Below are 12,482 nucleotides of genomic sequence, written 5' to 3' on the forward strand. Positions count from 1 at the left end.
AGAGAGGGAGGCTCTCTGCCGAGCGGGGAGCCCGATCCCGGGATCATGACCCGAGCCAAAGGCAGCCGCCCAACCGACTGAGCCACCCAGGTGCCCCGAAACCCACTTTAAATATAAAGACACGTACGGACTAGAAGTAAACGAATGGAGGAAAGTCACAGGTACCATGCTAACAAGAGATCAAAAGAAAGACTTCAAAAAATCTTTCAAAAGATAGCCGACCTCAGAGGCAGGAAAGTAATGCGATAAACAAGGCAGGGTATTATAAAATGATGAAGGAGTCAGTTCTCTAAGAAGACACAACAATCCTTAACCCACCTAACAACAGGGCATCAAAACAGAGGAGGCAAAAGATAAGAGAATTACAAAGAGGAATAGCTGAGTCACTGTCATCTCCGGAGGCTCAACAGCCACCTCAGAAACGAACGGACCCAGCAGGCAGAAAATCAGTAAGGACATTGCTGAACTCAACACCATCAATCGGCTGGATAAAAGTGACATCTGCAGGGGCGCCTAGGGGGCTCAGTGCGTTAAAGCCTCTGCCTTCGGCTCAGGTCATGATCCCGGGGACCTGGGATCGAGCCCCATGTTGGGCTCCAGCCCCATGTCGGGCTCCCTGCTCAGTGGGGAGCCTGCTTTCTCTTCTCCTCCTCTCCCTGCCTGCCTCGGCCTGCTTGTGATCTGTCAAATAAATAAATAAATAAATCTTTAAAAAAAAAAAAAAAAGTGCCATCTGTAGACGACTTCACCCAACAACAGAACACACATTGTTCTCAAGTTTACATGAACATTCACGAAGATGGACCACATTCTGGGCCATAAAACACCTCAACAAATATAAACTAGTAGAAATCCCACATCTGCTCTCAGAGCACGATGGAGTTAAACTAGAAATCAGTAGCAGAAAGACGACTGGAATATCCCAAAATACAGGGATATCAAACCGCACACTTTTTGATTCTTCTTGAGAGACAGAGCGTGCACACACAACACAGGTGAGCAGGGTAGGGGTGGGGGGCAGAGGCAGAGGGGAAGAGAGAATCCCAAGCAGACTCCACACCCATTTCAGATCCCAATGCAGGCTCGATCCCGTGCCCCTGAGATCATGACCTGAGCTGAAATCAAGAGTCAGATATACAACCAAATGAGCCACTCGGGCGCCCCTAAACAACACACTTCTAAACAATGCATGGGTAAAAGATGAAATCAAGAGAAATTTTAAATAATTGGAAGTAAATGAAAATAAAAACGTTATCAAAATTTGTGGGATGCTGTAACAGTACTGCTTAGAGGGAAGTTTAGTATTGAATGCATATATCAGAAAGAGGAAAGATCCAAAATAAATACTCCTAAGTTTCTACCTAGGACAATAGAAGAAGTAGAACAAATTCTGTCCAAAGTAAGCAGAAGAAATAATAAGAATCAGTGCCGTAATTCACGAAATCAGAAACAGGAAATCCATGGAGAAAGTCAATGAAACCAAAAGCTGGTTCTTTTGAAAGGGTTAACGAAATTGATAAATCTGCAGCCAGGCTAAGAAAACAAAGAGAAAGGACACTGATTACTAATAACAGAAATGAAAGAGAAGACATCACTACAGATCCATGGATGTTAAATGGATAATAAAGCACAGTGCAAACAACTATGCACACAGACTCGATACCCTAGATAACAACGGACCAATCTCGTGAAAGACCATCTGCCAAAAGTCACACAGGAAGAAATAGACAATGTGAACAGGCCCGTATCTATTGAAGAAATTGAATCAACAATTAATAATTTTCTAAAACAGAAAGCACCAGGTCCAGATCAGTTTACTGGTGAATTCTACCAAATATTTAAGGAGAAATTAAACAATTCTCTGCAATCTCTTCCCGTGGATAGAAATAGATGGGATACTTCCTGCCTCCTTCTGCAAAGCCAGCATTTCCCTGACACCAAACCAGACAGAGACACTACGGACCAAAATCACTCATGAACAGAGATGCAGAAATCCTTAAAAAAAAAAAAAAGCAAATCAAACCCAACAATTTTATGTAAAGAATTATATACCATGACCAAATGGGATTTATCCCAGGTATGCAAAGCTGGTTCAACATTTGAAAATCTTTAATCCATCAGATCAACAGACTAAACAAGAAAAATCATATGATCATGATAGAGAAAATGCATTTGACAAAATCCAACACTGATTCATGATAAAAGCTCTCAGTAAACTGGGCATAGAGGGGATGTCCTCTCTTACCACTCCTTTTCAACACTGAACTGGAAATGCTAGCTAATGCAATGAGACAAGAAAAGGAAATAAAATGTACACAGATTGGCAAAGAAAAAATAAAACTCTTTATTCAAGGTCACATGATCATCTAAGTAGAAAGGACAAAGTGACTGATAAGAAGAATTGATAAGGAACTAAGCAATTATAGGAAAATTGCAGGAGACACAGTTAATATACAAAAGTCAATTTCTTTCTTACATACCACCAATGAACAAATGGAATTTGAAATTAAAAGCATATCATTACATTATCACTCAAAGAATTTAAATATTTAGGCATAAATATATTTTTTAAGATTTTATTTATTTATTAGAGAGAGAGAGAGAACAAGCAGGGGGAGCGGCAGAGGGAGAAGCAGGCCCCCCTGCTGAGCAGGGAGCCCGATGTGGGGCTTGATCCTGGGACCCTGAGATCATGACCTGAGCTGAAGGCAGATACTTAACCAACTGAATCACGCAGGTATCCTTAGGGCATAGGTCTTAATAAAATATATACAAGGCTTCTATAAGGAAAAGAACAAAATTCTTCTGTATTTTTAAGATTTTATTTATTTATTTGACAGACAGAGATCACAAGTAGGCAGAGAGGCAGGCAGAGAAAGAAGAGAAAGCAGGCTCCCAACTGAGCAGAGAACCCGATGCGGGGCTTGATCCCAGGATCCTGAGACCATGACCCAAGCCAAAGGCAGAAGCTTTAACCCACTGAGCCACCCAGGTGCCCCAGGAAGAGAACAGAATTCTGATGTGCAAAATCAAAGAATTAAATAAATGGGGGAGGAATTCTATATTCATGGAAGACTCAATACTGTCAAGATGTCAAGTCTTTCCAACTTGATCTGTGGATTCAATGCAATCTTGATCAAATCTCAGCAAATTATTTTGTGGATATTGATAAAACAATTTTGAAGTTTATACAGATAAGCAAAATAGCCAACAGAATACCGAAGCAGAACAGAGTTGCAAGACTGTCATTACTTGACTTCAAGAATTACTATAAAGCTAGTTAAACAGGACAATGTGGTATTGGCAAAAGAAAATTTAAATAGATCAATGGAACAAAATAGCCTAGAAATAGACCTCCATAAATCCAGTTAACTGATTTTTGAAAAAGGACTAAAAGCAACACAATAAAGCAAAGACGGTCTCTTCAACTAATGGGGCTGGAAAAACCGGGCATTCACTCGCAAAAGAAAAAAAAAGAACAAGAACCTATGCGCAGACCTACACCTTCATAAACATTAACACGAAACAGATCACATGCCTAAATGTAAATCCAAATTATAAAATCCCTAGAAAGTAACATAGGAGAAAACCTAGATGACTTGAGGGTGGAGATGACTTGTTTTTTTTAAGATTTATTTATTTATTTGACAGACAGAGATCACAAGCAGGCAGAGAGGCAGGCAGAGAGAGAGGAGGAAGCAGGCTCCCCGCTGAGCAGAGAGTCCAATGCAGGGCTCGATCCCAGGACCCTGGGATCATGACCCAAGCCGAAGGCAGAGGCTTTAACCCACTGAGCCACCCAGGCGCCCCTGAAGATGACTTTTCAGATACAACACCAAAAGCACAAAAAGAGGGAACTGATAGCTAGACTTTGTTAAAACTAAAATTCTCTGCTCTATGAAAGATCCATGTCACAAGAATAAGACACACCACAGGACGGGACAAAATATGCAAAAGCTGCCTCTGACAAAGGGCTACTATCCCCGATGTACCAAGAACCCTTGAAACTCAACAGTAAGCAGATTGAAACTTCAATCCCATTGAAAAAGAGTCTTAAAGATATCAGCAAACACAGAGACATACAGACAGCAGGTAAGCATCGCGTCACGTGCACCCAGCAAGTGCACCATGAAATGAGACGCCCCTGCACGTCTGTCAGAACGGCCCAGGGGCAGGACACCGACACCGAGCACTGGCCGGACGCGGAGCAGCAGCAGCTCTCAGCACGGCTGGCGGGACACAGTGGTGCAGCCACCGTGGAAGGCAGCTTGGCGGTTTCTTATAAAACTAAATGTACTCGTATTTACACAAAGGAGCTGGAATCTTAGATCCTCACAAAAGTCTGCACAGAGTTATAACGGCTTTTCTCAAAATCGACCAAACTTGAAACGTGGATATTCTGTTTGTGACCTCAGATCTCTGAGGCAATGGTGGCCCGTGAGTAGGCGGACAGCCACGTGGAGAAAGATAAAATACGGTCCGCCCCTCACACAAACGGAAGCGACCTCAAACGGACCCGAAGTCTACAGGCAGAAGTGACGGACAGAAAACAGGGTGCAGCCCGAGCGTGGGAAAATCTTCCCAAATAGGAAGCGGGTCAAGAAAGAGCAGTAAACACGTGTGCAAATGGGAAAGTGAGCAACCTCGTGCCCAGGAAAGTGCTTCATAATCAGTCAGAAGACAAGTGGCAAACAGAGAAATTAGCTGCAGCATATACTGGATGGAAGGACCAAGCACCCCAAAAAGTGAAGAGTTTTTTTTTTTTTTTTTTTTTTTTTTTAAGATTTTATTTATTTACTTGAGAGAGAGACAGTGAGAGAGAGCATGAACGAGGAGAAGGTCAGAGAGAAAGGCAGACTCCCCATGGAGCTGGGAGCCCGATGCGGGACTCGATCCCAGGACTCCAGGATCATGACCTGAGCCGAAGGCAGTTGTCCAACCAACTGAGCCACCCAGGCGTCCCAAGTGAAGAGTTTTTATAAAGTGAGGGGAAATGACCCAAGTCCAATGGAAAACAGATACGTGAACAAAGAAAACATGTGAGCAGACAACGTACAAAACCAGATGACTGTTCATCCTACGAAGAGGTCCACCTTCACTCCTGAAGGAATGAAGAGAAGTCCACGGAGACCCCACGGCTCCCCCGATAGGGCACAAGGGGTGAGTTAGCGCTGTGCCAGCCCGGGGAAGGGAGACGCAGCGATACCCAGCCCGACTGATGCACGTTTCCCCGAGAGCTCGCATCCCCGCTCGTTGGAATTCACCGTCAAGACACACCTCACACAGCAGGAAAATACGCGTCACACGTGGGTCACACGTGCAGCATGGTGTGAAGTTGCCAAGTTCTAGCAGCGGCCCAGCGCCACACGCAGGAGCCTGGCTGAGTGAGCCGCGGACACTCCCCCGGCAGAGTACTGGGCGCCAAGTCTCCGGGCACCAGGAGGCATGTCTGGGGGAAGAAAAAGCTGCCAAAGAGAACAGAGCACACCGAAAGGAAGGGAATGAAGTCTGCGTGTGTTCGCTCATCTTCACGAAAAGGATGAACCAGAAAGCAGTGACACTAGTTATAAAAACGTGGAGGAGCCCAGGAGGGGGTGCCGTCCCCCCTCAAAGAGTGTGTCTTTGCGAGCAGCTGTTTCTGGAAGCGAGGGGGAGGGCGGGCAGGCAGGTCCCGAGACCAAATGCTAACCTTTCAAATGGAAAAGCAGCACACGGAAGCAGGAGGCTCCTCCAAGGACTTTGAAGACCCCGATCTGCCGACAAACCTGCAGTTGCGTAGCCAAGCCAGGGAGCAAACACCGGGAAACTGCTGGAGTTGGGGCTCTCACGTGGAGGGCGGGCGCGGACACAGAACAAGCAAGCGTGTGGCACCAGCGCATGCGTGGCAGGACACGTGGCGTGTGGCGTGGGGAGGGCCGTGGCCCACGCACGTATGTGCGATGACGCTCATTTCTGCACACTGTGCTCAGCGCCCCGTGGTGCTGGCTCCGTTCCAGGTACGTCGTAAATACTTATCCAGTAAAGTGTAAAGATATGAGAGTTATCCCTTAAGACAACCTACACGAAGGGGTCTCTGGCAACGTTACTTCTCCCGAGATGTCTAATAAAGAAACATCTAAATTTTTATTCTTGTTCCTCCTTGAATTCCCCAGTTTCGTGTGGGATGGGAATGTCGTGCCTGTGCCCGCAAAGGCCTCGTCCTGCAGCGCAGGCAGGGGAGGGGCAGCAGGCACTGCGGTTCCCACTGTCCACCTTCACAAAGACTCACAGGATACCCCTCCATGGGGGCACTTTCTCGGGTGCTCCAAGAGGCCCAGGGGCAGCAGCCGAAGTGCAGGGCAAGGCCTGCAGTCCCTGCTGCCGTGACCACGTGTGGTCTTGCGCAGCCGTGGAGGAGCTGGGCTCTTCCCTCAGGCCTCCGTCCAGGGCACGTCCATGGTTCTGTTGTTTCTTGTATGGTCTCTGCAGGGACGCTGACGGAGCTCCGATGTCTTCAGAAGAACGCGGCCCTGCTCAGGAAGGCCCACGGAGCCGCTCCAGAAGGACCAGCTTTGTCTGCAGGTTCACGTCCAGCGGGGGCAGCGTGGTCAGGTTCAGACTCACGCCAGTGGTGCCTGCGATGCCGGCCAGGACCCGGTGCGTGTCCCTGTAGAGGGCCAGGTGCGCGGGGGCGGCCTCCATGAGGAGGTGCGTGTAGGTCAGCATATGCCCAGACCCAGGCCGCACGTCCTCCCTCTTGTCATACCTGCAAGACCAGAGCGTGGCTGTACACCTGAGGCCCCAGGGAGCCCCGGCACCGCCTCTGGGAGGATCGTCTCGTCTGCAGTCATGTCACAGTGGGAACATACCTCCAGCCACTGTTGACCTCCAAAAACCGGGACACACCTGTCTGTGCAGCAGCCACGTCGATGTGCAGGACGACATCTGTGGAAAACCGCGTGTGCTCCGTGAGAACTGAGAGCTGCGTCCCTGGCCGGAGCTGCAGCTGGCCCCAAGCATGGCCCCGAGTGCCCACCTGTCCCGGGGAAACCCCAGCACAGACCCGAGCGCCCACCTGTCCTGGGAGACACCAACTCATGCAGTTTCCACATGGCCACGCCACCGGGATAGTTGAAGTGGGACACGTACAGGGCTACGGCCGAGTACGTGGCATTCACCAAGAGGTGTCCTATCACAAGGACGGAGCCCACCTTGTACAGCCAGGACTTCCTGTAGCTGTTCAGCCTGGCAGGAGAACAGTACGTTTCACAGAGACCAGCCCCGCAGCTCCGCCGCCCCGCAGCCCCGTTCCGGAAAGCAGCAGCCCCGTGGGACCACCCTGCCTACGGCCCGGGCACCCTCTCCGCGGGCCGCTGGCTCTGCGCTGGGCCGGCCCCCTCCCTCAGGAAGCCCACTCCCCCGTCTCCTAGCCCCAGCCCACTCCCCTGCCTTTCCCCTTTCTTCTGGCCTATCCCCTGCCTGGACAAACACTCTCCCCACGGGGACAGCGCCCCCTGAGCGCCCCCCCTGCCGAGAAGTAGGCCCCGGGGACCACCCACCCGCCCTCAGCCTGCCCGGCTGCCCTGCAGCCACACCGTGAGTGTCCCTGCCGGACGGCCGAGCCCTGGACGGTTCGCACCGCCGAGTGGACGCAGGCCCGACGGACCTCAGACGGAGCAGAGGCCGGCCCCTCCCGCCCACTGCCCTCCCCGCTCGGACACATCTGTCCGGCTGCACACCGTCCCCGTGTGTCAGTGAGCGCGTGGCCAGGGGAGGGAGGACTCACAGGCAGGCACAGCCCCTGGCGGCCACCACGTTGAGCAGCGGGAAGGCGTAGATGACGAACCGCAGCTCCTTGTGCGGGAGCAGTGAGTACAGCGCCACGAAGCCCAGCGAGGGCAGCAGCAGCGCCAGCGCCCGCCTGTCCACGGCGCCCAGGGGCACGAAGAGCAGGCTGCAGCCCAGGCCGCGGGGCAGGGCCGAGTAGAAATACCACAGCAGCGGGGAGGTCTCGGGCGGGACAGTTAAGGAGGTCACACGCCAGCCAGTCCCCTGTCCGCGCGGAGGGGGGCGGCACGGCCGACAGGGGCTCCTGCCTGCAGCTCCCAGACACCCCGGCCTCGCACCGCGCTGCCCCCCGGCCTCCCCGTCGCCCACAGGATGGCCTGTCCCGAGGCGGGTGCACTAGGGACTCGTCACACTTTCCCCTGAGCTCACGCGGATGCTGGACTATCCCACAACCAACCCTGATGAGGTCCTAAGACAACCCCGAACGCTAAGGCAGAAACTCCGCATCCAAAAGCGAAGCGGTGCTTCCACAGGGAGGAAAGCAGCTCCCGCCGCCTCGCCTGTGTGGCCTGACCTACGGACACCCCTGAAGGATACTCCCCAGTTGGAACTTTTGTTCAGGACCGTGTTGTACCAAAGCACCTTTCCCTCCGGCCACACGAGACAGCGCCAAAAATAGGAGTCCACGGCGACCGTCAGTCCTGCTCAGACAGAGGATCCCGTAGGAGCGCACCGGCCGCCGCCCGAGCGGCTCCGGCTTCCCGGTTACGGGTCAGCATCCCGCAAGGCAGCCACACTGGCACGGATGCCACGCACCAGGCCTCCCGGGGAGCGACGCGCTCCTTGGGACCACTGCGCCCCCGGCCAGCCAGGCGCAGGGCCCGGCCACCCCTCCCGGCCCAGACACCGGGGAGAGCCTGGGGACAGAACCCCGAGCAGGGGTGAGGGCCTCCTGGGGGTAGCTCGGGCAGAACCGCCGGGGAGCCGCGTTCAGACTCCATCGCACGGCTCAAAGTTAAGGCGATTTCACTCAGTACAAACCCGCTCTCCCGAGTCGGTCTTCACCTTCCTACAAGCAGAGCAGCGCGCCCCGTGAGAACGGCTCCGGCGAGTCCCACTCACCCAAGCAGAGGAGTCCGGCCGGCACGGCACAGCGCAGGGCCTTCGCCATGGAGAGCCTCCGGGTGCCGAGAAGCAGCAGCAGCGCGAGGCCCAGCAGCAGGCTCAGCTCGGCTCTGAAGACGAGGATGGCGAAGGCCGAGAGCCGGATGAAGCGGGCCCACTTCAGCTGCAGCCAGGCCGTGAGGGCCAGCAGGACTGCAAGACACGGGGGCCAGGGCAGGCCGGTCAACTTCCTCACTGTGAAAGCCCCCTGGAACCCTCCGGAAGACAGCATGTTGCTCAGACCCAGATGTGCTGACACAGGGCTGCGGGTTCCAGCCACGGCACTGCGCCATCACGCAGTCTGAGGCCACTTCCGCAAGCCCGACGGCACCCACACCCCAGATGCCTGCGTCCCCGCAACCGGCCCCCTAGCTGCTCCTGGCCCCGGCAGCACACATCCAGCACCAGTCTCGCCCAGCCTCCCTCCCGGGCACGCACCATGTCCTGCTGGCGCCCCGCCGCCCACCCTTCCACCGCATCCCACAGGCCCCGCTGCTCAGATCGGCGCAGACCCCCAGACCCACGCCACCCACAGCCTCTCATCCACCGACTCTCAGTCTCCTCGTGGCTCCCAGAGTGCGGCCGTCCCATGTCCCCGCAGGCAGCTCCTCTCAGCCAAGCGCTCACTGTCCACGCACCAGGGACCCTCCCAGGCAGCCTCCTGGGCCTCTTGCTGGAAACCGCACCCCCACCCAGCACGAGACCCTGCTCCTCGTCACAGGCCTGCCTGCTCCAGGTCATTACTGAGATGCCCAGTGGGGTCCAGCTGTCCGCAGGCAGACGCGGCCCAGGCGGACGCCCCTGCCCCTGGCCGGCATGCCCAGAAGCTACCTACCCACAGGCAGGGCCAGCACGTTGGGGAGCGTCCGTGTGCAGTAGAACATCAGATGGAACTGTGTGGCCGTCACCCAGCAGAACATGGTGGCCACCGTGGCTCCAAACTGCCGCCTCACTTCCTTTTGTAAAGTCCAGAGTCCGAAGATGACCCCGAGTCCAAGCACAGCCCTGACTGAACAAACGTGGCAAGGCATGTGGTCAGCAGTGACAGGCACGGGCCCAGGGGACCCGACAGGTTACCGGTGATGGCAAGTTAATGACCAGATGACAGTAAAGCCACCTTGAAAGAGGGGTGTCGACCCGCTACTGAAAATGGACAGGGCGCGGGGAACGGACAGCCTGGACCCTGGCACCCCAACCCCACAGCTCCGCTGTGACCGCGTGGCCCAGGGCAGGCGAGCCCTGGGGGACACAGCCATTGGGCAGGGTAGGTGTGTCCGTAGGTCAGTGTGACTGGCTCGGCACCCTGGAGATGTCACGTCACCCCGTCTGGGGCTCCTGGGACCCCACAAAGCCAGCTGAGCCTGTCTAGCTGCCCCACGTGACGGCACGATTTCCAGGGGTCTACAGACAGCCCCACAGAAGATCCAGAACCCTCTGCACGCGGTGTCCACGGCGACCCCCGGGGCCAGGAAGGAGGCCGCTGCTGCAGACGGGAAAGCTCCGTGCGGTGAAGGGCTGCCTCGCAGGGGTGCAGCCCTGAGGGAGATGTCCCGCGCCCGCCGCACCCCTGCCGCTCCCGCCTGCAGCGTGGGAGCCAGTACCCTCACGTCGCGGTCTCAAGAGCAGGAGCAAGAGGCGCTCCGTGAGCTGTCCCAGCTGACGCCCCAGAAGGGCCCACGCTGCAGCTGCCCTCGAGCTCCAGACTGCTGTGGCGCGTGGCCGAGGATGGCCAAGCTTCTGACAGAAGGACACTCCTGAGGGAGGGAGCCTCTGCCGGGCTCCTGGAAAGCCCCCGACCACACCAAGGCCCTCCCTTCTGTCATCCGGAGACCCCTTACCCACTAGCTGAGAGTAAAACTTAGACGCTTCCAGCAGGGACAGCACGTAGACCACAGGGCTGGAGAGCACCGCCACGGCCAGCGGCCCGAGGAACGTCCTGGGGACCACTCCGGGGAACTCGAGATGGTCGTACTGCAGGGGGACGGGGAGGTCAGCGGGTGCCCGCGGCCGGGAGGCTGCGCGCCTCAGACGCAGGGCTCACCTTGTCCACATCCAGCCGGTGGTAAAGCAGGTCGTGCGTGGCCTGCAGGTTGAAGCTCTCCTCCACTTTGGCGTAGGGGCAGGCGAGGAGGTGGGTGGCGGCCACAGCCAGCAGCAGCCCCAGCAGCCGGCGCTGCCTGCCCGCACCCCACGCCCTCCTCCCAGCCATGGCGCTCTCCCTCCTCCTGGGCCGTCCTCAGCCGCGCCGCTCCGGGAGCCCTGGGAGAAGACGGAAACACAGGTTCCAGGGTCTGCAAAGTCCCCCGAGTTAACACCTGGGGGAGCTGAGCGCAGGGCGTGTGCCAAGTCTCTAAACCACTGTTGTAAGCTCGGTGAATCGAAACACATCAAAAGAGAAAGTTCAAAGAAAAATCACTCTTGAGTGCCTTTCCTGGCTTAACTGGCTCCCTCACGCTGAGGTGTGGGAGGATCTTTCCAGGACCCAAGGCTTCCTTTGCAGAACTGAGCGGGTCCTCGGTGCAGCCGGCCCCCGGCTGGCCCAGCCTCTGGAGGGCCCAGCCCCCGCCCTTGAGAGGCTCCGATCTGGCAGGAGAGTAGGACCCCGTGGCTGGGGCAGAGAGACCAGGGACAGGAGGCTGTGGGGTGGGAGGGACGGGTCTGGAGGATGGCGCAGGGGCAGCCTCAGGAGGGCAGGAGGCGCGACCCAGAGCTCAGGGCAGCCAGTGGAGCCAGCCTAGAGGGGAGCTTTGGCCGCCTGCCAGGCTGCACCTGCCCTCACCCTGGGACCCTGGGAGCCTCGGGGCACCTGGGCGTGGCCCCAGACTGGTCCTGAACGCCAATACGTAGGTGGCAAAAACAGGAAGGCATCCTTGTGGGGTTCAGACAGAGGTGTGTGCAGTGGTGACGCCGGGGGCGGGGGGTGAGATAGTTTTCAACTTTCAGGAGGGAAGGTGGCAAGCTCTTCTTCAAGTTTCTGGCCCCTGCCCTCTCTGTCTCTTTGTTTTTTAAGATTTATTTATTTATCTGACAGAGAGATCACAGGTAGGCAGAGAGGCAGGCAGAGAGAGAGGGGAAGCAGGCTCCCCGCGGAGCAGAGAGCCCGATGCGGGGCTCGATCCCAGGACCCGGAGATCATGACCCGAGCCGCAGGCAGAGGCTCCACCCGCTGAGCCCCGCAGGCGCCCCTTCATGATACAGTTTCTGGCTTCTCTTAAAACAGGCTTGACTTTATTCGGTCAACACCAGAAGGGCCGGGAGCTCGCTGCCTTCTGACCCGGGGGAGATGTACGCGGTCTGCGGCCCGGAGAGGCCACAGGGGATCCGAGAGGGAAGGGAAATCGGCGCCGGCGGAGCAGGGGTCCGGCCTCAGGTGGCGGTGAGGGGACGCGGAGCCGAAAGAGGCCTCGCTGGCCAGAATCCCCGAAACAGCCGCGACCCCCGACGGGCACAGGTGTGGCCCGGGCGTCCCCCTCCTCCGGGAGCGCGAGCAGCTTGAGCGCGCACTTCTCCCGTCTCCCGCTCCGGCGCGGAGCCGCTGGTCGGCGCGGCGG

The 12,482-nt window shown here is 55.9% G+C and overlaps 1 protein-coding gene across 1 annotated transcript; it reads right to left on the reverse strand.

Moving 5' to 3' along the window:
* Positions 1-6,099: 6,099 nt before the first annotated feature.
* Positions 6,100-11,190, reverse strand: ALG12 (ALG12 alpha-1,6-mannosyltransferase). The gene is made up of 9 exons (XM_059187321.1): positions 10,973-11,190; positions 10,770-10,902; positions 9,767-9,940; positions 8,890-9,084; positions 8,365-8,468; positions 7,766-7,989; positions 7,055-7,224; positions 6,849-6,924; positions 6,100-6,745 (listed from the first exon to the last, which is right to left on the reverse strand). The coding sequence occupies exons 1-9, from the start codon at positions 11,138-11,140 to the stop codon at positions 6,514-6,516; spliced, it is 1,476 nt and encodes a 491-aa protein (XP_059043304.1). The 5' UTR covers positions 11,141-11,190; the 3' UTR covers positions 6,100-6,513.
* Between the last annotated feature and the right edge of the window lie 1,292 nt (positions 11,191-12,482).

This window comes from Mustela lutreola, chromosome 8 (assembly GCF_030435805.1).
Source record: "Mustela lutreola isolate mMusLut2 chromosome 8, mMusLut2.pri, whole genome shotgun sequence".
Taxonomy (NCBI): Eukaryota; Metazoa; Chordata; class Mammalia; order Carnivora; family Mustelidae; genus Mustela; species Mustela lutreola.

Coding starts and splice junctions, on each gene's coding strand:
- ALG12 (XM_059187321.1), bottom strand. CDS start 11,140: ATGGCTGGGAGGAGGGCGTGGGGTGCGGGCAGGCAGCGCCGGCTGCTG. Junction 8,469..8,889: donor GGCCGGACTCCTCTGCTTGG/GTGAGTGGGACT, acceptor CTGTCTGAGCAG/GACTGACGGTCGCCGTGGAC. Junction 7,990..8,364: donor ACAAAAGTTCCAACTGGGGA/GTATCCTTCAGG, acceptor GTCCCGCCCGAG/ACCTCCCCGCTGCTGTGGTA.